General features: G+C 54.1%; 1 protein-coding gene across 3 annotated transcripts in view; it reads left to right on the top strand.

Annotated features, from left to right (window-relative positions):
* Positions 1-213: 213 nt before the first annotated feature.
* The window catches only part of PNOC (prepronociceptin), a 34,619-nt gene continuing 12,486 nt past the window's right edge, over positions 214-22,346 (top strand). For 2 of the 3 annotated variants that reach the window (XM_006260257.3, XM_019483807.2), the window contains exons 1-2: positions 214-358; positions 12,919-13,066. In XM_006260257.3, the coding sequence (XP_006260319.2) occupies positions 12,941-13,066 (126 nt within the window). In that variant the 5' untranslated portion in view covers positions 214-358; positions 12,919-12,940. The remainder of the gene's footprint in view (positions 359-12,918; positions 13,067-22,346) is intronic. The other variant, XM_059728358.1, reaches the window with a different exon arrangement.

Below are 22,346 nucleotides of genomic sequence, written 5' to 3'. Positions count from 1 at the left end.
AGCGAGGTGCTGCTCTTACGCAGCTGGCTGGTGTCGCGGTGGGCGCGTTAACGCATTCGGGGAAAGGGCTCTCGATGTGACATTGGTGTTTCTGGAAGGGTGCTGGGCGTGGGGGGAGCGGAGGGGAGGGGAGGGAGAGGAGGGTCACCGCACTGCTCCCCAGCTGCTAGTCAGTGTGTCAGTCAGCCAGCCAGCCTTCTGGGGGTGGGTTCACAGATGCACGTGTTAGTGGGATGGGGAGGGAGGCGTGCATGCGTGCGTGTGTGTGTGTGTACTGTATATATATACCACCGTGACAGAGACACTGTGGAAGAGTCACATATCAGAGGAAGACTTGCTACTGACAACACACCCTCAGGTAGGCAATTGTTTGATGCTCCCAGCACTTCTTTCTGCGTCGGTCACTAATGTGGTTTGGGGGAAAAGGGTGAACGGGGCTCCGCTTTCTTTGCATGCAGGTGCTTCAGCAGCTCAGGACATCCGTTTAGTACAAAGACCTTGGGAGTCTTTGAGGGAGGCTTGAGGTTTTACCGAGGAATTTTTTCCTCCCCTTGTTTCCCTTTGAAGTGTTAAAACAAATATTTCTCCTAAAGAAGTTCCTCTGGCTGGAAGCAAGCTCAGAGCCTAGGCAGGGCAGACAGCGCGCAACAAAGTTTTGCTCTCCCCATCTGCCTCCCTAGAAAACCCTTCTTGGACGTGGCAAGGCAGGCGGAAACGCAACAGGAGCAGGAAAGGCTCCACGCATCCCAATCCACTCAGCCGGTGGGAAAACCACATTATCCTCCCTGTAAAGTCTGCATTGATTTCCTCTCTCCGTGTCGTCCCTGCTGTTTGTATTGATATTTATCAGAAGGACGGCGTTTAAATGACAGCTTGTGCCGGGCACGGTCCTTTAACAGGTGCTAGTGACCGGCACGGGGCGGGGGAGGATTTCTTGATTGCTGTCTTGAGAATAAAAAATTTTTAAAAAATCCCTCTGAGCTTTATCCAGCCATTCCCAAGAGCATCCCTCTGACCCCAGTTCGGAAGTCTCTCCCTCGCTCACCCATCCCTTTCCCCACTCGGCGTTTCTATCTCATCTCGTTTAAGGCAACCACAACAGAGATGATTAACTTTGGAAGTTCGTGGGGGAGGCTGCCGGAGGCTCTTGGGGGAAGCTGAATGAGGAGCTGTGCTTTTGTCTTTTGGAAAACGCACAAAAGGGTAAAAATGTTCTTGTGGCTGCCCCGGTAGAGAGTGGAGGGAATGAAAGGGTCCAACTGAGCTGTGCCGGATGGAGACGGGGCTGAGGAAACCTCTTCCCAGCAGTGCTTTACTTCCAAATTGCCTTGCTGAATGTATAGATGCTGCATCTGTGTTTATACTCTCGCTGCCGCCTGTAATCTGGCCAATTATGACCCATTACCCGATTTAGGGGATTAACAAAAGGATGCACTTGCTTTTCTGCGGGCATCAAATAAAGGAGGGAAATGCGTAGCCAAACCCAGCTCGCACTGAAATCTCACAAAAGGCAGAAATACAATTTTCTACTGGTCCAGCCTTCTGCACAAAGGAGAGCGGCTTAATTAATGTTTATGAGCTGCTGCGCCGCGCGCCGTAAGCGATAATATCATCATTCTCCGGTGCGTTTGGTGAACGTTTCCGTGATAATAGCATTTGCGGCTGAAATACACTGCTGCGCTGTGATTGTGACACGCTACATTACGTGGCATCTGCGCTTCACTTTTCCATTGCTAGAGATGGGCTCGGAGATTTTTTCTCTCGCTCGGGAAGGCTAGTCCCAACTTTAACGTCGGAAGAGAGAGACGTTCGAAGAGCAAAGCTGCCAGTGTGTTAGCTGCTGCCAGTGGGGGACACTGTCGGACAATATTGTGGCTATTTGCTGAAGCCAGTTTGATTCATTCATTGTGACTAACCCGATGCTGCTCTTTCTATGAGCCATCGTATGCTCAGATCCAGGGCCTGATCCAAACCAATGAAGTCAATGGGAGTCTTCCTATCTAGGCTTTGAATCAGGCCCCGTTTTGGCGTGTAACTGTGAGTGTGTGTGTGCAAACGGGACAGCACTATGGTCGTGTCAGGTGTATAAAGTAGAGAATGAAGGTCTTGGTGGCTCCCTGGGGTAGGCATCACCCTTTACTTGTCTCAGTACAACCTCGCCCTGACCTTGGCTATAGGGAACGGCTGCGATACGTTGCTGCCAGTCTCATCATTTGTGCACAAAATAATCCAGAGTCGACAGAAGTCGACATGGCTCAAGTCCATCGTCCTTCCCCTTTATCGGGCACCGAGGGCAGTCCCACGAACCAAGGGATGGGGCTTATAGTAATTCCCTTGGGAGCCCCATGCACATCCTAATAGATCAATGTGGGAGGAATTTACTTTCCAGCCTACTCTGCCAAATCCTCAGGACAAAGGCATCAGGGGATTTCAAAGTGTATTTTCCAACCCAAGGGAGAGGAGAGAAAAATCCTACCACTAGTTCTTTCCTTAGCTTAAGAGCTTGGGCCCCATTGTAAATGCCACTAAGAAGAATTATTCTTCCTTTAATGCTGTCACGCTTCAAATTGAGGCTTTTTTGCACCTTGACGTACAATTAGCTTGGATCTGAAGGGTTCCTGACCAGCAGGGAGGCTGCAGGTGACAGAGAATAGCCGCCTTGGTTTCATGCTTGGCTTGGGCTGTCTCGGGGCAATGTTCCTGAGGGTCCTGGTAATGCGGTCCTCCGCATAACGCAGTGGTTTCCAAACCCCTGGAGGGCCACAGACTATGTCTAAGGGGTCTGCAAAAGATGACTCTGATCAATCCTGAGTGTATGAATACTCACACTTACAATTCAAAGCAGTCTGCCCCTCCATTCGAAATTTCCAAAGGGAGTCTGCGCCTCCATTTGCAATTTTTTAGGTGTCTGCAAATGAAAAAAGGTTGAAAATCATGGGTGTAACATGCTTAGGTCAACAGGCACTTCATACAGTGTTCTCCCATAGGAAATAATTTTTGCCTGGCCCCTTTGGGCTGATCAGTTTGGGCTCCAGTGCACGGGACGGGGACCGACGGGCCGCGTTTTGCATGTTGACTGGCAGACGCTGTTCAGATATTGCTCCTTGAGGAGGTAGGGGTTGAAATGGTGATTGGGGGGTTCCTCGGGTTCATGATTACGTGCAAGCACAGGGGGCTGGACTCGACGGCCCAGGAAGCCTGTTCAAGTCCTACGTTCCCATATTCCTATTCTTACTGGGGAAACGTCTCTTCCTTTGCTGACTCTTCCTTAACCTGTCACCTCAGCAGGAAGTGTCACAGATTAATCATATACTACTTTTTTTTGGTTTGCTTGTTTGCTTTTTGGCTTGTGTTTTTTTATAGGACATCCTTTTAACCCCATGCTATTCTTTTTGCATCATGCTGGCCACAATTAGTAATGTCCATGGCTGAGTGGGTTAGTAGTCTCCATTCATTTTTTATTCCCACCTGGAGCAGACCAGGAACAATCGGTCCCTGATCTCGAAGGGTCTTGATAATCTGAACTTCTGGGCTAGATACTTGCAATGCTTAACAGCATTGCTACTTCACAATGGGGAAGGGAGCACAGAGCAGCACTCGCTGATAGTAACTAAGGATACTTTCCACTTAGTGAACCCAAAGGCCCTTACAAACAGTGGAGGAAGTATGCTTCTCCCATTGAAAGAGGGAAAATGGAAGCACCCCCAGGGTCACCCCAAGACAGGAGGCCTTTTGAGCTAGCTGTTTCTCAGGGAGGCAACAGGAAGGGGGTAAGTTCATTTTGCCCTTGTCTGTCCCAAAGCTGGGCTGCTGGGTGCGCAGAAATTTGGGAGGTGAGCGGCTATGGAGCTGCCCCGCATCTCCCTGACGTCATCCAAGGGGAAAAATTTTCCACGCCGAGCGAGAATCCCCTGCCTGACAGGCTGGAGAGCAGACACACGCCTGCAAAACCGTCCTTTCCACCTAGGGAGCTGCGTCAATGTGTCTCGCGGATTCCAGGCAAGGATTTCTGCTGAGCAGGGATTTGTTCTGGGAGGAAAATTTTACGGTCTCATCCCCACCTCCACTAATTGCGTGCATAAGGGAGAGTTCTCATCTTGGCACCCTGTGTTTATGATGAGCGTGTGATCCCATCGCCTCCTCGTGATGGGAGAATTACCCTGCTGTCTGCATGGCCAGGTGCCTCTCGCGGTGACAATTAGCACGTCTTTGGAGTCCCTGCTTTCACGCTTGCCAGTGAATTCTCCCTGCAGTTATGTCCCGGCAGGCTTTTCTCCTGCAGCTCTCTTGACTTCAACAAGGATGTGACTTAGTGTCAGAGTATGCAGACCAGTTCAAATCCCTCTTCTCGCCTCGGTCCCAGCTGTTGGGTGCAAACGCGATGCCCAGAAGAGACAATGGGGCAAATCCTCAGCTCTGCCCAGCAAAAAATGATGGGAAAAAGGAGAATGATTGCTGGGTGTTGGCTGCAAGCTCCACCAGCTCTGTGTAATTTAAGCCAGCCTAAGGGCTGCTCTAAATTACACTAGCCGGCTCCAATCCAGGACTACCTCCCAGGGTGCAGTGGGTGCTCCAAGGAGCTGTGTGGTGGGAAGCAAGGTGGGGAAAGCAATATGGGAATAAGCTATGCTGGCTCTGCATTGCAGGAGGGAGCTGTGCCTGCTCTCCTGACCAGCTCTCTGTCATCAGGGAGGGACAGCAAGGCTCAAGGATTTGTCCAGGTAGATTCACAGGAAGACGTATGTGCAGCATGCAATGAAAAGAGGAACCAGTGCTGCCCTGTAACCTTCCCCCCCAAGAGGCAGCAGAACCTAGTCCAAGTCCCAGCTCTGAAGCAGACCAAGGAAGGGATTGAACCTTCGTCTACACCATCACACAGAAATACTCTCAGCCCTGTGCTCCATGGGAGCAGGGCTTTGCACAGCTGCTTCTGCCCAAAGGCAGGTGAATTAACCCTCTGAAGTGCTCAGCTCTCACCCCACCATCTCTGGGCCTCCCCTCGCTTGAGAGCAAGACAGCCCAGAGCCGCTGCTTGACCCCTGCACGTTACCCAGCTTCCAGGCGCTGTGAGCGAATGCACCCCCAAGCCAGGATTTCACACGCTGTCGCTGCTGCGCTTATCGCCGGGGCCAGAACGCCTCCGTCCCCGTCAACTCTTCATGGTGAATTACAATCCCTGGGTGACGGCGTGCGCCTGGAGAGGCCGCGCTGATACCATCTTTCAATTAGCAGGATCGAAAAGCCTTGATCGCAATCTGTGTCTGCCCCCTGCCATGATGTGACAGCCAAATGCCACTGGGCCATTCTAGCAGGACACCGTGGATGTGAAGCCTCTTTTGGATAAGCTGCTGGGGGTGGTGTGGCCCGGTCCCATTATCCCTCCCCATGTTGCAGATGGGGAAACCGAGGCACAAAAGTAACAGGCTTGAGGATGTCCAGGGAGTTTGTGATGCAGCAGAGCCTGGTTTCTCCTGCCACACCTTGTTGTTTGCTTGGTCCCGGGTGTCCTTTGGAGCCAGAGGTTGATGTGTGTGGCTCTAAGCTGAGCTGAAGCGTCCAGCCTCATCCCCTCTCCCTCTCCTGGGAGCCCTTGCCAATCCCCTGACTCATTCTGCTGCCCAGCTTTAACGAGACTCAGCAAAGATTAAGCCTTAATTCCAAACCTTATCAGCTCCCCCCCTCCTACCGTCTGCAAACAGCAAACAGCCACAAAAAGCCAGCTTTGCTCAGCTTAACCCTCCTGCGCCCGCTGCCTACTTTGCTGCAGTCACAGAAGCCCATGAAATCAAAGGGAAGAGCGTGCAAAGTGTAGCTCATCCGAGGGCATGAGAGTGTGGGCACGATCCTACCGTCTCGCTCGCATTGCATCAAGTAGCCTTGGGATGAGTCATCCCTTTTCCTAAGCATCGCTCCCAGATGGACGAGAAATCCTGCTTTCCGGTCTTACCTGCCCCGTGTGTCCCCTCTACTCAGTGCTGGGGTGGGGAAGGAAACCATGGCTTAAGCACATGGTTTAAGACTGTGGCTTTTGCCGGCTTTGGCTCATGGTGCTGAGCACCCACTCATTTTTTTTCAGTGGGCGCTTGAGTCCCAGAGCACCCACTTGAGTCGGCACCTATGGGTTTAAGGATCCCTGGAACAGGCTTGTCCTGACAACTTTCACCAGTAGGAACCAGTTCAACCATTCTCCAAGCTGGAGGTGATCCAGGCCCACGTTGAGCCTTTGTTCAGAGGTGTCAGATGGGCACAGCAGATTTTTAGGGCACTACCACCCTGTGTGTCTGATGGGCCAGCCAGAAGCTCACTTGGACCCCCAAACCCACCTAGGACCCCAGTTTCATCCTCTCTGTCCTCAGCTTTCTCTCATTTATTAGCCTATGATCAACCAACGAAATGAGCATCCCAGCTTGGTTTGGGAAGCCTCTGTTCCCTGTAGAGTAAGGTCACGTGCAACCCAAGGCAACCTGGAGCGAGCTGCTACATCTCCATAGACAGCCCTGGAGCAAAGCCAGCAGCAGCATCAAAAGGGGTGATTTGAGCTATCACAGGGTTGTGTAGCGGTCTGACCCCCAAAGATTAGGCATGGATGAAAGCACTCGTCTCCAGCTTAGTATATCTTATGCTTGGTGACACCAAAACAGTGGGGGGCCAATTTATTTCGGTTTTGCTGAATTGTGCATATGGGGCTTGGTGGCGGTGGGGAATGCAAAACCATATGAAACGTTTCACTGAGTTTAAAAAGGACTCTTTTTGTTTCAGTTTCCTCCAACATTTATTAAAGTTCAAAAAATACCTGGAATCAGAAGGGTTTGCTCACCCCGTAGGACCTGTTCTTTGCTTGACAGTTTGCCAACAGTTTTGCAAGATTTTCAGTTCGGATCAAGCCAAAATGTTTTAAAAAAACCCCAACCCTTTAGAATTAACAGAGAAACGGAGTAACGGCTCTCTGCAAAGGTACAGCCGGCTGGGCAAGTTGCTGGCAAATCAGGGTGTGAACTTGCAGCTCAGCAGCTACCCCGTGCTACCGGTCGGTGTGCACACTTTTCCCCCAGGCAGCAAGCAGAATGAGACACCTTGCATTGCCCCTGGGGAGGTGCATGTGCATGGGCAGTTGCCACAGGGTAGGAATTCACACCCCGCTTGCCCTGTGGTGACTCGCTTGTCTGCCCGTACCTGAAGAGACGTGAGCCACGCTTGGCCCTGAATCTCGGTTCTGCACTGGCTGCTCTGCCTCACGCTGTATTTGGGGCTGGCACTGCCATCTTGGTACCCTGGTGTCACAGCCATGATACAGGAGGCAGCTCCCGGGTGGTTGCATTCATGCACTGGTGATAACCTGCTTGGTGCTGCTGCAGCTGCAGCAGGAGGGACCTCCAACCCGTCGACAGCACTGCAGTCAACTGCGCCGAGGGGAACAGTTTCCGAAAGGAGTCGGAGCGACTTGTATAATCCTTCGCCTTTGCAGAGGGGATGTGACTCAGACAACACTCCCCCTTTCCCATCTCTGCCAGCCAGGCACCCTGGGACTGAACGTGTGCACGGCGCTCCCTCGACTTCAGTGGGGGCTCCGCGCCTGAGCGGGCGACAGCTGTCCTCCCAGCAGACACGTTGGGAATTGAACGTGGGACTTCCAGCAAAAAGCAGCTTGAGCTGAACAACTGAGGGGCTGTAAGAGTCGCATCCTCCACGGCTCAGCACAGAAGAGGCCCCAGAGCAGACGCTCCCCAGGGCTTTACAAGAGCGGAGAGGATAAGACCTCAGGGCTTTGCATCTTTTTGTCTGCAAGGGGAGCTCTGGCTCTTGGTTAGGACGCACAAGGAGCAGTAGGACTCCTGGGTTTTCTTCTAGGCTCTGCTCCACTTTCACTGCGTGACCCGGGGTGAGTTGCTGAGTGCCTGTGCCTCGGTTTCCCTTCTTGTTAAAGGGGAAAACATTCTTATCAGGGGCCTCCGTAGTGTGGTGACCGCAGGTCTGCAAAGCCCTTTCAGATACTTGTTTGAAAGCAAAGGATTGCAATCCTTACAGCTCTGCGGAAGATCCTCTTCTTAACCATCAGGGTGATGCATTTTTGCATGATAAGAACAGCAGCAGGTGTGTGGCAGGAGAAACACCATGTATCTGGGTCCAAGAAGGCAGTTTTCCTTAAGCCCTCTCCAGGATTACTGTTCTTCTGGCGTGGGTTAGCACCCACTGAGGTGTTGGGGCTTAAACCTCATTTTATGGAAGTGGGAGGCTCCTCCCTAGCTTGCTCCTGCAGCCATATGCTTGAGGGCAGGCAAAACTGGGGGGCATCCGAACCCCAAGCCTCCAGGCTTGGGTCTGCACATTGCATGGCCTCCAAAAGATGCTGGAAACATCTGAAGCCCCTGGAAGGGGTGGAAGATGTTTGCCAGTTAAGGGCCACGGATGGTTCTCGACTGACTCAGGGATTTGGACTTGATTTGGCTGATTTGGCTTGGAACAGGAAACATTTCTTAAAAAAAATAAAATAAAGGAGTGTGACATTTGCACAGAGCTGTGGCCACGTGAGTGAGCAGGGTCCGTGTCCCATGAGCCGGGGGACGGCAGAGTGCGTGACATGAAGTTTGCTGGGACGTGAACCAGAGGTGCAATGAACTGTTGGAGACATTTTTTGGATTCCCCCTTGACCGCGGATGATGGTCAAAGAGGTTTTCCAACCCCCTGGTACCACAGAAATCAGTGAGCCTTCCCGTATTTTGCCACCAGCAGAACTGCGCTCCTGGCTTATCAGTGTCCCGGGACGCGGCTGGCCCCCCAGGGTAGCCCACCACCATGTCCGTTGACACAGGTTGAAGAAAATGTCTTTCTTATATAAAGTGATTTGCTATTTTTATTTAGAAAAGACACTGAGCATTTGTGTTAACAGCTCTGCTCACGCACGTGCGTTCAGCCGGGGAAGATGCATAGGGGAGCCTGCGGCAGGAGATGGGCATCTGCCACTTTTAAGCTCTGTGTCTGGAGAGTGGGAGACGGGTGAGTCCGGAGGCAGGCAGCCTCCTGAGAGGCAAAGGCATACCTCACACCTGCCTCCCCGTTTGTGGTGGCCCAATCCTGCAGCTGGCTGAGCATCGGTCCAGCCCCAGGCGCAGATCAGCCCTAATTTAAACCGTGCCCAGATACCTGTGGTCCTGAGAGACCATTTTCCAACTGGAGATTGCATAACATGCTCAAACCCCTGAGACCCCTTCCTTTCCTTGCACTGTGGGCTGCAGGAGGGGATGCAGGAGCCAGCTAGCCCCACTCGAGGCCCAGTGAGGTCTCCTCCCTGCGGGGGAGACCTTGCCGCCGCCTAACCCCTGGACACCTGGACCTCATCCAACCAGAACCGGAGCAAGACACAGGATGCTTTTCTGTTCCTACTTCCATACTGACGTGTGAATGACTCTCATATGCATCACTTGGCACATTGCTTCTGGATTCGGCCTCGGGTCAGCAGGAACTCTTGACCCCAAGGATGACACTCCAGGCACGCTCAACCAGTTCCCACCTGGTTCACAGAGCAGGGCCCGCAGCTTCTCACAGTGTCGGGAGAGGGGAGGATTTCTCCTGCAAGCCCCCATGAAAGGTCCGTGCTGCCGACGTGACCCGGCAGCCTCCGCGCTGCAGGGAGTGGGTCTGGCGCTTGCTGCATTGCCTGGACACAGAAGATGGGAGCACAAATCACAAGCACCGCTGCCCACCTGGGAGGATGCCGACCACGGCACATCTGTCACATCTCACAGTGCAGCGAGAAGAGACGTGCACCCCCACTTGCCGTAGCATTGATCGCGGGGCTGACTGGCACCGCTGCCTTCTGGGCCGTGCCCTGCTGACTGAGTCCCCGAGGGAGCTTTTGTACTGGCAGACCTTGGCATAAGTACTGTAACAATGGGCATAAGGTCCGGGCACTGCGTACGCGGGGGGCACCACCCTCCTGTCCCCCGTTCCCCCATGCTGGGCAGCTTCCATGCAGTGGCTCTAGCTCCAGCAGCGGGGAGGGCACAGGGTAGCAGTGCTGGGGTTAGGGGTGCCTGAGGGGTGGCGGCAGCTGGCAGGAGCGCAGTGCTGCAGGGGGAGGTGTCAGAGAGGGTCAACCCTCTTGCTTCCTATTTTTGTCACCGAAAATCAGTTTTTAAGTCTCCGCTCGACACGCATCGGCAGCAAAACGAGGAGGCGACATCTCCCCCACAGCAGCAAACCTCTGGCCAGCTTGCCCAGTTCCTGCTGGGCACTGCCCAGGGTGCAGAAATGGGCAGCGGGTCACTGGGCACTGCCAGCGTGCAAAGAAAAAAATAATAAACCACCCAGTGCAGGCATTAGGACGTGGAGGAGGAGTTATGGAGGGAGAGTGGACCACCTACTTTTGTTTCAGCGACTGCACCACTGTGAATCTCTTTAAAAGGGGAAGGGGGTTAAGGAACAAGCCAGGAGCAGCAGACCCGGAAACCCCGTTCTTCAGCTCTGCTGCTGATTTCCTGCACACCCTTGACCAAGTTACTTCACCACCGAGCGCACTTGTTTGCCTGCGTGCGACACAGCAATAGCCCAAGCTGTCTCACAGGGGCTTCGTGAGTGGCAAAGCGGGACAGGCGCCTGAAACAGCTTAACGGGGGTTTCGGCGAGCCCCTTGGCAGCGATCAGATCCCCGCCTGAAGATGATGGCTGTCTAATTGCACCTGCCTCATTTTGGCGCTCGTTATCTCACAACCCCCGCTCTGCCGATCGGAGAGCAAGGAGCGGGCAGTGGCGAGCCACGTCCAAGGGCCGGAGGCCCAGGGCCGGCGGGACCTGTGGAGCAGGCGCCGCGCTGCCAGCGACGTGGAAGCGCTCGGGTAGCTGGAAGAATGGGCTGTGTTATCCGAATCTGTCCGCGCCCGGCTTATGACTTCTGGCGAGAGGCCTGAAACTCGTACAAGGGAATATTGAATCAGGGGCTGTTTCAGTGGATGTGGATGCTCTGTTTGCTGCGGAGGGCTGTATCGCATCTCTGCCAGACCGCGGAGCATAACTAATTGGCTGTGAAACCTTAATGATCATTTATTCATATGGAACCAGCCTAGGAGAAGAAGCTGCTGAAGTTGTGGGGACAAGTTCTTCCCTCCCTTTTCAGGATAGCGAGAAACGGAGGCAGGGAAATGTGTGCACGGCTGATCATCCGCGTGCTGCTTGTGCTGTCCGGCCAAAGTAGCTCAGCCCCGAATCCAGCGCGTGTTGTGCGTGCACAAGCCCCTGAAGAGCTGACCTGGAAGCCCACGGTACCCAGGAGAGGGGAGACTGGGAATCAGTGTGCCATGGCAGGGTGAGGAAGTCGGCCCTGCTCCTGGGCCACGGGACCCGGCTTCTGTGAAAGGTTCCCAGGGAAGAGCCTGCGTTTGGCTGGCCAAGGGAAGAAACAGCCTTCCACTTGCACCAAGGGAAGCTTAAGAGCAAGCATGTCCAGTGGCCTGCCAAGGGGGAGCTCTGGCAGGGCTGCTACAAAGACCAACCGGTTAATTGGGCTGTAATCAACTCCAATCATGCTGGAGCCTGGCTGAGATGCCCATTCATCTGCATGCATAAGGAAGGAGGTTTGTGAGGCAGACAGAAGCAAAGCAAACGTGGATGGATTGACTCCGGAGATGTGGACGACTTCGCAGATTGAGGAGGAGGAGGAGGAGTGAGCATGATCCCCTCCGGGCCAGCCGGCACGGGAGTTTGGACAGGCACATGGCAGACGAGAGGCTCCTTACTTACTAGCTGTTTAGTTTGGCGACCGGCGCTCTGGTTCTGGGATCGCTGTGTGCGATCGAGTCATGCAACGCTGCTGCAAGATATACAGTTCGTAGACAGTGAGGCTTGGAAGGGACCTCAGGGAGGTCATCAAGTCCAACCTCCTGCTCAAAGCTGGACCAGCCCCCGCTAGATCGATTCCCACGCTACCGATGAGCAGCGAGGCTGGGAGAAGTGACATGACTTGCGCGAGGTTGCACAGGAAATCAGTGGCAGAGTCGGGCTGCTCAACCACCCACGTGCGGGCCAGAGCCAGCCCATGACGCTGCATCACCTGGTCCATGGGGCTCCAAATTTCCAGGTCTATAGAGAGCCCCAGGCCCTGACCCTGGATCAGCACCCGATCCCAGGGTGCAGAGCTGGGAGGGGGTGGTGCGGGGCCCCTGGGGACCAATCCTGATATGTGGGGGCAGAAGGGGATGGCGGTCTGCACCTCCCAGCACTTGGGGCAGGGAGAGGGTCGTCTCCGGCCCAGGGCCAGATCCTGGTGCACGGGGCACAATCCTGCCTGTGGATCAGCCCTCCCCACTCATCTAGCCAGTGGGATGAACAGACTGGGCACCCCCAGGGTAACTGGTCTAGAGGGGTGTCTCTGGGGTGGGACGCAGAGGTCGTGTAGGTGGGACTTGAACTCATTGCCCGATTGAAAGAAATCAAAGCTGTTTGCACTTCGAATAGATGAATCAACAGGCACCTCGAAAAGTGGGGGGGGTTTCATCATGGTGGGACCAAGGTTTTTGACATAACAGTTGGTGGGACGTAAGGCGCAAAAGGTTGCGAACGGATAGTGTATACCTGAGGCTGCATCCCAGCCCCGAGAAAGGGCACTTGGTGCTCGAAAGCTTGTCTAACCTCTCTCCCAGGCACACAGTTGATCCAATAAAAGATATTATCCTGCTTCTTGCATGTTCCCTCGGTCGCCGCGGCTGCTAAAACATTACAACTAATGCACCCTTAGCCGCGTGGGAGTCACAGAGAGCTCAGGCTGGGGAAGCAAATGCAATAAATACGCGGTTCCCAAGCTGCCCGTGACGCCGCGGTGTTACCACGTGCTCATCTGAGGGGCGTAGCAGCCCTGTTGACCCTGGCAGGGTCTAGCTGGAGGGGGCTGCCTCACTGAGCACCTTGTCTCTGTTTCCCTGTCCCTAGCTCTCACGACACGACTGCCACCATGAGGGCTCTGCTGCGGGATCTCTTGCTGCTCTGCTTGCTCGCCCACGTGCTTGGGGACTGCCAGCGGGACTGCCTGGCCTGCAGCCGGCTCGTCTACAACCAGCCGGACAGCTTCAATGTTCTCGTAAGTCTCTCGATGCCCTTCCCCGAGCGGGTGGTGTCCAGGTGCCTACATGTCCCTAGGTCCAACTGGGGGATCTGCATTATTTAGGCAGTTACAGGGATCGTGGAACAGGGTGCAATAGAGAGAGAGACACGAGGGCTCTGTTAAAAAGCTAGTTTAAGAGACCCTCCTTTATCCTTCTGGGGTTTTTTAATGCATCAGGGTTGTCTTGTACCTAATAATGAGACCCCTCTACCCCCTTCCACCCCAGCGTCCCACCTGGCTTGGCATTATCAGCCTTTTTGGTAGTCAATGCAAAGGAGTAATACTTGTAAGCAAAGGGAGAGGGACCGGACCATGTAACGGCATGCCTGCAGCATAGACACGTGTGCTCCACACACGCCAACCCCAGAAATGAAGCAGGGGGTGGGCCTGGCAGCGTGCTCGAGACCTGGGTTTTGCAGCTTGGGGGGTCCCCACTCCTGTGGGGGTGGGTGCCACGTGCGGGGTGTGGACAGGTGGGCAGACCTATTGCCTCAGCAGCGGGACCGAGCTCGGCGGCTGCGGTGCGGACAGCCCTTACAAGATGTAAGAACAGGCCTCCCCCCCGCCTCGCTGGTCGGCTTAATGAGTCCATCTGCAGAATAAAATGAGCAAAGGGATGGGTCCAAAGTACAGAGCATGGGCACAAGGGGCCGGATTCTGACCTCATGCCCACTGGTCTCCATGGGGAGTAACCCCCTGCGCTCAACTGAGTCACGCTGGTGTAAAACTGGTGCTGGGCAGTGGTGAATGAAGCGCACCCTCGCTGGCCGTGAATCTGGACAATGCCCATTGGAAGTGTAAGAGCCCAAGAGGGGCACAAGCGGCACAAAAAGGCACATTTGGGTCATGGGAGGGAGTGCATATCCCAAGCCCCTGCCTTGCAAGAAAGCAGTGCTGACGACGTGGAGTGGCACAGCGTGCCCCTCACCTGGCACAACTCTGCCGCCCGATGCTTCGAGGGCTGTGCTCGAAGCAGCAGGTCCCGGCTCTCTCCCCCGTCACCTATGCACAGGTGCACTGAGGGGCTGGTTTCCAGCCAGGAGCCTGACAGCTCCTGGAGCTGTGATATTATAAGACACTTGCTTCTTTCTAGATGCTACCAGGGTGGGTGCATGACGAATAAACCAGGCTAGCAGGCGGTAGGGCTGCCAGCCCTGTTCTGGGCTGGTCTATTGAGGGATAACGTGGCAAACAGGTGCTGGGATTGTCAGCTTCCTACCCATGAAGGTCAAGCTGTTCGGAGGGGCGATGGGAGCCGCTTCCTGCCACTAGACGATGCAACCCTGCCCTGAAGACGAGAGTTGTAAAAAGGGCCAACTCCGTAGTCAGCCAAGGGGGAGACCAGCCCATGGCTGGAAGAGTTAAGGCCATGCCATTGCATCCCAGGCCCCAGCTGGCTCCAACTTCTGTTCATTTTAGTCAACATTTTTGCTGCCCTCTCTCAGACCCTGCAGTTTTCAGCCCCTTCGCAGGAAAGGAGAGGTCTGCTCTTCTGCGTCCGTGCCTCCATGTCTCTCTCTTGTTTCCTGGCACAGAGGCCCATGTTTATGAGGCCGTGAATCCCAGACCCGTTTTATAGGCCAGCGCACATCTGAGAAAGATCCTCTGTCCCTATACATTTCGGCAGGGTTTATGATGTGTGAGAGGTACTGAGACCTGTGCCGGAGGGAAAGAGCTCAGTTCATTAAACCCCCATGCTGGGAAAAGCCCCCAGCAGGTAGGTATTTGTGGAGGAATTAAGGTCAGGTTTTGGAGAAAAACATGCCCTGTGGATGCACGTTAACGATCGGTGGGAAGTGGCTGCTATAAAACCCATCTGTGCGGGGCACAACACTGTCTTGTGCTCAGCATGCCAGGCAGAGGAGGAAACTCCCCCACGTTTCCCTTCGTCTAAGGGATGCTGTGCTGTGAAGGATGCAGGGGTACCAGTGTATCCTGCCGGAGGCAGGGGGAAGTCCCTTATCGCCCCTGCCCCCTCCAGACGAGGGCTCGGGGTTGACTGCCAGGCGCTAGCTTTATTGCAGTGCCTCCGACTCCACCCTGACACAACCTGCCGCCTAATCTGCTGCCTGGGACTCTTGATCCACATGCTCGGGGGATCAGACCGGGTGTTAGCTGCACTCCTCTCCCCCTCAGTCAGGAAAGGGATTAATGAGGCCGGTGACACTAATCTGGCCAGAGCACAATGACAGCCCAGGCCAGATAAGATGTCCGGGCAAATGCAGATTGCCTGCCCCCGGGGAGTGGGTAGTGCTCTTATCTGGACCCTTGGCCTGAAGCCATGCAGCCTGCTCCTCCTCCCTGGCGCAACAGCAGGAGCCTGCCCGCTGCCTGGAGCACCTGAGCATGCAAAAGCCTTGTCTGCCCTCCCAGGCCAAAGTAGGGCAGGGTCAGGGGACAGCCGGCAGCTACCAGGAGAGGCTTGGAGGGACTCGGTGCCCCTAGCCCCCTCCAATTTCTGTTGCATTCACGCACACCCCTGGTCGCTGTGACTGGAAGAGGAAAACAAAGCCATTCTTGCAAGATTTCCAGCCTGAGTTTGGTCAAGCCTGCAATATCTGGATTCGTTCTTCATATTCATATTCATATATGTTAGGGTCGGAAGGGACCTCAATAGATCATCGAGTCCGACCCCCTGCATGGGCAGGAAAGAGTGCTGGGTCTAGATGACCCCAGCTAGGTACTCATCTAACCTCCTCTTGAATCATCTAACCTCCTCTTGAATCATCTAACCTCCTCTTGTTCGCGTTGTAGTAGTGCCTAGGGCCGCTGGTCCTGGACCAGGATCCGGTTGTGCTTGGTGCTGCACAAAGGCAGAGCAGAAAAGGCAGCCCCTCCCGTTGTGCTTGTGATCCTCGTGCAGACGTTGGCGTGCTCCTCCGAATCTTTGAACCCTTTGCGGGGCTCGAGCGCGGATCCTGCAATGTGCAGTGGAGGAGGCTAGTGTTACGGCTGCTGCAGCCATGCAGGCCTTCTGCAACGATGCACATGGTTTCTGACTCCCAGTGTTAACTCACCTGACACCAGAAGACCCGAGTCTGGGGGGAGGCATTGCTTGTCTGCAGCCTGTCGGGGGTGGGTCTGAGGGAGGCCGGGCTAGGGGATACTCTGCTGATGAACCAGGCGTTCACCTAGGAGGCTACTCCAGATTTGCACGTGTGAAACAGTGCCTGGTTGATGCAATGAAAACGTTGTCTAGTATCTGGTAGTGACCCACGTTGCTGCTCTCTCTTCGGTGGCCTCTTCGAAATGGTCCCAGTGTCCCCAGCTAAATAGCCCCTGACAGGACCCAACACTTGAATGGCTCATGGTGAGTAACTGGCCCTTAGGTGAGGCCCTTCCTCGGCAAGCTTGAAACGCGGGGAAGGAAAAAGCTGGTGGCAGCACCACCCGAGCTGCCTGTGCTGCGGGGATATGGACAGGCAGTCAGCCTCCGAGACTGTCAAGCTAACGCGAAACACATTCAACAGGAAAACTTTTAATTAGGAAGGGATGAATCAGCGTGTCAGACGCCCCCTCCTTCCCGCCCCAGCCACAAGACTTGAGAACTGGTGCGTAGCCGTCTAAGCTGATGCACGGACGTGTTATCAGAGACAAGTCGCAGCTCTGCTGCGCTCTTGAGTCACCCTACTCTAGCGCGTCTCAGCAGCCTGTCCCCGCTGCCAGCTGTTTATCCCTCAGGACTCAGCCTGATGCGTGCAAGCCAAAGCTGCCTCTGTCAAGAGCAGCAAGGCTCACGGAGTTGCCAAGAGGCAACGCGCTGCTGGGATTCAACGGGCAAATGGATTCGTGAGCATGGCTCGGTTCAAAGTGCACCTCCTGATGCAGGGCGCGCACCTGGGTAGGGGCGAAGCAGGTCTGCGGGCCAAACCAAGTAATGGGGCTGAGCGCCCGCATCTCACCGTGAAGTTTTCTAGTGCCGCTTCTGATGGTTGCTGCCAGGATCAGGCCCTAAAGAGGAGGGTGCCTCCAGAGCTGCATCGTCTCGTTTGCTCGTTATCGCAATTCTGATCTTTCCAGCCTACGGGGCAGCAAATTGAGCTTTGGCTTCAGCGCTCGATGAAGGAGCAGGCGGCTGTGAGGGCCATTAAAGAGACACCGTCCAGTTCTTTCTCACAGTCTGTGATGCTTTCTTTTCTCTCTATTGATCTATTGCGACACCCTTGGTAGGAACATTTCTTACCCTATTGTTCTTTTTCATTTGGTAAGTATTGATTTCCCTCCCCTTCCTCTCACTGAGCACCAGCCAATATATCACCACAGGCTTTTTCACTTATGTTTCTCAAGGTTACATCTCCTGCCCCATTCGGATGTGTCTCGCAGCGTGTATTTTCTGCATGTAGCACCTTGCAGGAGGCCTCGCCTGCAGCGGTTTGGCCGGTAGACGGTCCCTTCAGCAATGGCAAAGCTATTAGAAATGTGCACAACTCGCATCCTGACGGCAGCTCTTTCTAGGGAGCGCGGCGCGCCTGGCAGCTACCGCACAGTTCAACATCCTGAATCCTGCACCAGGATTCGGAAAAACCATGCTCTCGTCTTGGAGCTACGTTAACTTGCCAAGTGATCTTGAGCAAGTCACTCCCGAGGCCAAGTTCACTCATTGTAAAGCAGGGAAAATGGCATTTCCAAGATACGTTGGTAATACCACCACGTGTGTGCCTGGCTACAGGCAATGCAGGTCATCGCTTGACCTTGCTGCCTTCCCGCCGCCCGGAGCTCGGATCTGCAACCAAACATTGACCTTGCACCCGACTAAAGAGGTTCACATAAAACTTTTGCCTCTAGTTTAGGCTTTAAAGTGTGATTCTGTCCAGATCAAAAAAAAACGCCCCAGAATAAGGCTGGGGTAGGGAGGAGGAAGCCCTGGTATGAGATGCAGACAAGGAGAAAGGCTTTCCGGATCCCTGCCCGGAGACTCATGATCTACCCCACGGAGGCTGTGTGCAAGTGCCTAGCTTTCAGCTCTGTTCCTCCAAGCGAGAGAATTAGGATGTGTCTGCATGGCACAGAGATCAGAGGCTGCTGTGTAGGCACTTGCTGAGCTAAACCGAGGGCCAAAAATTATCCCCAAGTATTTATTCTAACTCAATACAGACCACGGAGGCATCTTTGTCCCATTCGAGATATAAGGAACAGGCCAGAGGTACCCACAGAGGTCTGTGGCAAAGGAAGGGTCTCAAGTCCGAGCCCAATACCCTCCCCACAAGCCCGGCCTCGCTCTCGTGTCCTACCTGCAACGCCAGCGTGACAGAAGAGACTCTGTGTGTAGTGACCCATTTACTTGCAGCCTGCGCTCCCTCAAGCCTGGAAAACAACAACAGGGCATTTAATACTTTGCAGCTTAATGAGTCTCAGCCAAAGCAGGAGCACACACGAGTAATTTATGTCTCAGAGAAAGAGCACCACAGCCTAGAAGCTTGTTAGAGCCGCCGGCGACGGAGGACCTCGGGAGATGGAGCCTGCCGGGGTTCGCTGGGTCTGTCTCCAAACCCGCTGACACTTTGCAAGAGGACTCCCAGTTTAAGGAACGAGAAGGACAATTTCTGCATGGGCTGTCATGTTTAATGAGCTTGCAGGAGGGAGGCACGGTCCTCAGAGCAACCTCAAGCACAGCCGGAGCCTGCTCCGGCTTTGGCAGAGAGCACGTGGGCTGCTCTTGGGAAGGGGTGGGGACACCGGCAGCATCCCCCACCCCAGCCACCCTTGTTTCCTCTCCCGAGTCACTGGCTTGAGCCCAGGTGACTCGCTGATGTTGGTGGAGTTCCTCCAGCCTCATGCTTGTGCAAAAATGTGGCCCAGTTGCACGTGGAGCTCCTTGGCCTTTGCTACAAAGCTCTTGGCTGCAGCACAGGGGCCTCACGTGTCATTTCCTTGCCTAGCAAAGGGCATGCCGAGCAAAGGGCTGGGCCACAGAAGGTCCCGCTTGCTATTTAACCCCATTCGCTGTGTTGAGGGTGACCCTAGGCAGCTCCCGTGAACTCTCCTGGGTCCCCCGTGATGCAGCTAGAGCATCGGGCTGAAGAAAGGAGGTGGATTCAAATCGAAGGGATCCTGCTGGTCCCTGCGGTGGGCCTTCAGCCCTTGAACTCACCCCAGCTTCCCTCCGAAGAAGAGAGGACAGTGAATCGGGTGGACGTGTCGGTGAGGGTGGTTTTTGAATGCCTGTCACTATGCCACCGCTGCGCTCGTGCCCAGGAGCTGCTCTAAAGCACTGCGACTAATCCCCGCCACGGAGCGCTACACCTTGAGCTGATTTCCAAGGGCGCTGCAGGCAGGATAGGGCCCGCGTGAGCTCATTGCTGCAGCCGTGCCTGGGGACCGGTGCGGCGATGGCCGCTGGGTGAGGGATGGGGCAGATGGGCGCGTTCTGGCTCAGCAGCCCCGGTGATTACACGGGATGATGAATGAAGGCATGCACGGGAAGGAGCCGCGTTAGCAGGCAGGCTGTCTGACCGCCCCCCGAAAGGTAGCTCAGCTAATGGGAATTCGGGGCGGGAGTGTCAGGGGTGAATACGCACGAAGGGGTGGAGGCGAGCGGGGAGGTAAATAAGAACGAGCAGGGGATAAAACAGAGCTGTTCATACGACCCTGTAGCTCACCGATCACGAGGAACTAAAGATAGGAACGGTGACGTCTGTAGGAAGTGGGTCAGGCCACAGCCTGCCCAAGAGGTTTTATTTATGTCTCTATTAGATTTATACAGCATCCTTCCCAACACGGCTCAGGGTGGCTTGCGATAAGAGACAGATGAGCGTATACAAGCAGGTAGAATATTAAAAGCAGGTCTGCGACAGAAATGCTATAAACAGTATCCCAGTTTATCTGGCTTGCTAAACGCCTGCCCACGTCGGGATGGGACTTGCAGAAGAGGTTCAGTCTTGGGCATTGCTGGGCTTCAAGGGGGAGCGAGCCCCAGAGCTGAAGAGGGACTACCAAGAACAACCTCCCGCTTGCAAACTTGCCGCCCCGGTGGTACTTGCAGGAGGTTGCTCTCAACTGACCTTCGGCATTGAGATGGGCATGAGGGAGAGCATCCCTTAGGTAACGAGTGCCAAGGCCATTTAGGACTTCATAGATCAAAAGCAGCACCTTGAATTAGACCTGGAAAGCTGCTGGAAGCCAGCGCAGATTCGCCAGGGATGTGATCCTGGTGGCGCGCCCCTGTCAGAAGGGACCTGTTGCATTGTGCACCAGCTGCAGCTTCCAGGCAGATGTCAAGGGCAAGCCCATGTACAGCCCAAGGCATAGTCTAGTCTTGAGGTCGTGAAGGCATGGACGCCTCTCTTGCCCCTCTGTGTTACAGGAGATAGGCTGCAAACCTGAGTGTGTCAGAGTTTCCTTCCTAGTTTTTCTGCCTGGATTCCTGACAAGCTCCACCCTGCAGCTTCTGCCCAAAGCTCATTCTTCTCTTTCTCTTTTTAAAGGTAGAGCACAATCCTTCCAGCCCTACTTCTTTTAAGAACTCACTTCCCTCCCGAAAGGTTCCTGCCAACTCCATTTTTGCGCAGGGTGACTTCACAAAGGGCCAAAAGTTTGGGAAATGTCTTCTTCAGTGTGTCAGATTTCTGTCTTCTGCATGAGGTTTTGGGGGCTGAGGCTGTCACTGTTGTGCCTGGTACAGTGCTAAGCGTATGGATGGAAGTATACAATATCTGATGAAAGACCCCTCTTTTGCGAGGCGGAGGGCTGCGATCAGATCTGTGATCTGTGCTGCCCACGGGAATCTCCAGTCGTAGGACAAGTCCCAGGGTCAGGTCCCTTTTGCACCCACCCTGCCCATACCTCTTTGCTATTCCTAAATGTTAAGACCGGGATCCTTTTTAGTGATGTTCCTGGATTTTAAGCACAAGCAATAGAGCCTGCCAGGGTGTGAATGTATAAAAGGATCAGAAGTTTTATGACACGTTACAAAACCAGCCAGTCTGGACTCTCCCCAGCAGGGCTGTCTGCAGGGTGTCGGAGGCCTGGGCCACCTTGTTGACTGTGGGCCTCTCAAAGTGTCCAACAGTAAGAAGGATGGGATGGTTGAGACCTTCTGCAAGGCTGGTCCTGACAGGTGGGCAGGTAGGAACATCCCTAGACAAGACTTAGGGATATGAGATTATGAGGCAGACAAGAGTTAACGTCTCCTACCAGTTCCTGCTTGCATGACCCCTGACTGGTGTCCCACGGACCCTCACAGTTTGCTTTAAGTGAGATGTGGGCTGAGGACTGGTGAAAGGCATTTTATATTAAGTGAGATATGCTTGGCTTTGCAAGGGGCTAAGTGTCTTGTTCAGCTCGGGGTGGGTGCAGGGAGGGTGATGACGAGTAATAGCTGCCATGCAACCATGATGAATAAAATATGGGTGAAATAATAAAGTTGGTAGGGGGGCAAGCGTAGGGCTGAGATGACATTATATTTTAAAGTAGGAGGGTGGCTTGAAGCAGAGACTCAGATACCATAGTGAGAGGCACCACAGACTTAGGGTCTTATCACATGTTACACTTAGCACGCGTTATATTTAGAGCATAGTAAGCATTAATACTCCTTAGAAAGTTTTCTGAGCAGTCACACGTTAATGCTTATTATGATCTGTATATATCTTGTAGTGCTACGCTGGCGCCTTGCTGGCTCAAGGCTCCCGTGTGGCAAGAAGGCTGGCAGCCTGGCAAACAGCTTGTCGGGCTCCCACCCCACCCACCACACCGGAGTCCATTGACCATCTTACCTCCATGGAGCAGCCCAAGGTTAGCTCAACCCATGTTGAGTAATACAATGTGGAGATACTCACTGATGAAAAAGGCCTAACTTTACTATGATACAACAGCACGTAGCATGCACTTCACCACTTGAATGCTTGGACACCGGCATTGCCAAGTGCAGTTGGCACGTGCTGAGTGTGACATGTAACAAGGCCATTAGAATAGTTGGTTTTGACAAAAGAGCTGGTCTAGTGCAACCGGCTACATTTTCAAAGCTTCAGCCAGGTAAATCTCCCCCAGCCTCATGGGTAGGTGAATCCTCACATGATCCTTTGAACGCTGTAGGGATCATTTTTAGTGTTGTGACCAAACAGGTTGGCTGCTTGAGACTTCTTCACATGGTCGTACTCAGCTTCATATTCCTGCCCCCCAAACTGATGGGTGTGGCATCATGCACCTTCTCATCGCACAAACCTGGTGGCAACACAGGGCAGGACGCTGGGCTTGAAAGGAGGGGAAAGAAGGTCTGAGGGAGCAGGATTTTGGGGAAGGTGAAAAGGGGCCAGCTTAT

Source organism: Alligator mississippiensis, chromosome 1 (assembly GCF_030867095.1).
Source record: "Alligator mississippiensis isolate rAllMis1 chromosome 1, rAllMis1, whole genome shotgun sequence".
Classification (NCBI taxonomy): Eukaryota; Metazoa; Chordata; order Crocodylia; family Alligatoridae; genus Alligator; species Alligator mississippiensis.
This window is presented reverse-complemented; position numbering and strand designations above follow the sequence as displayed.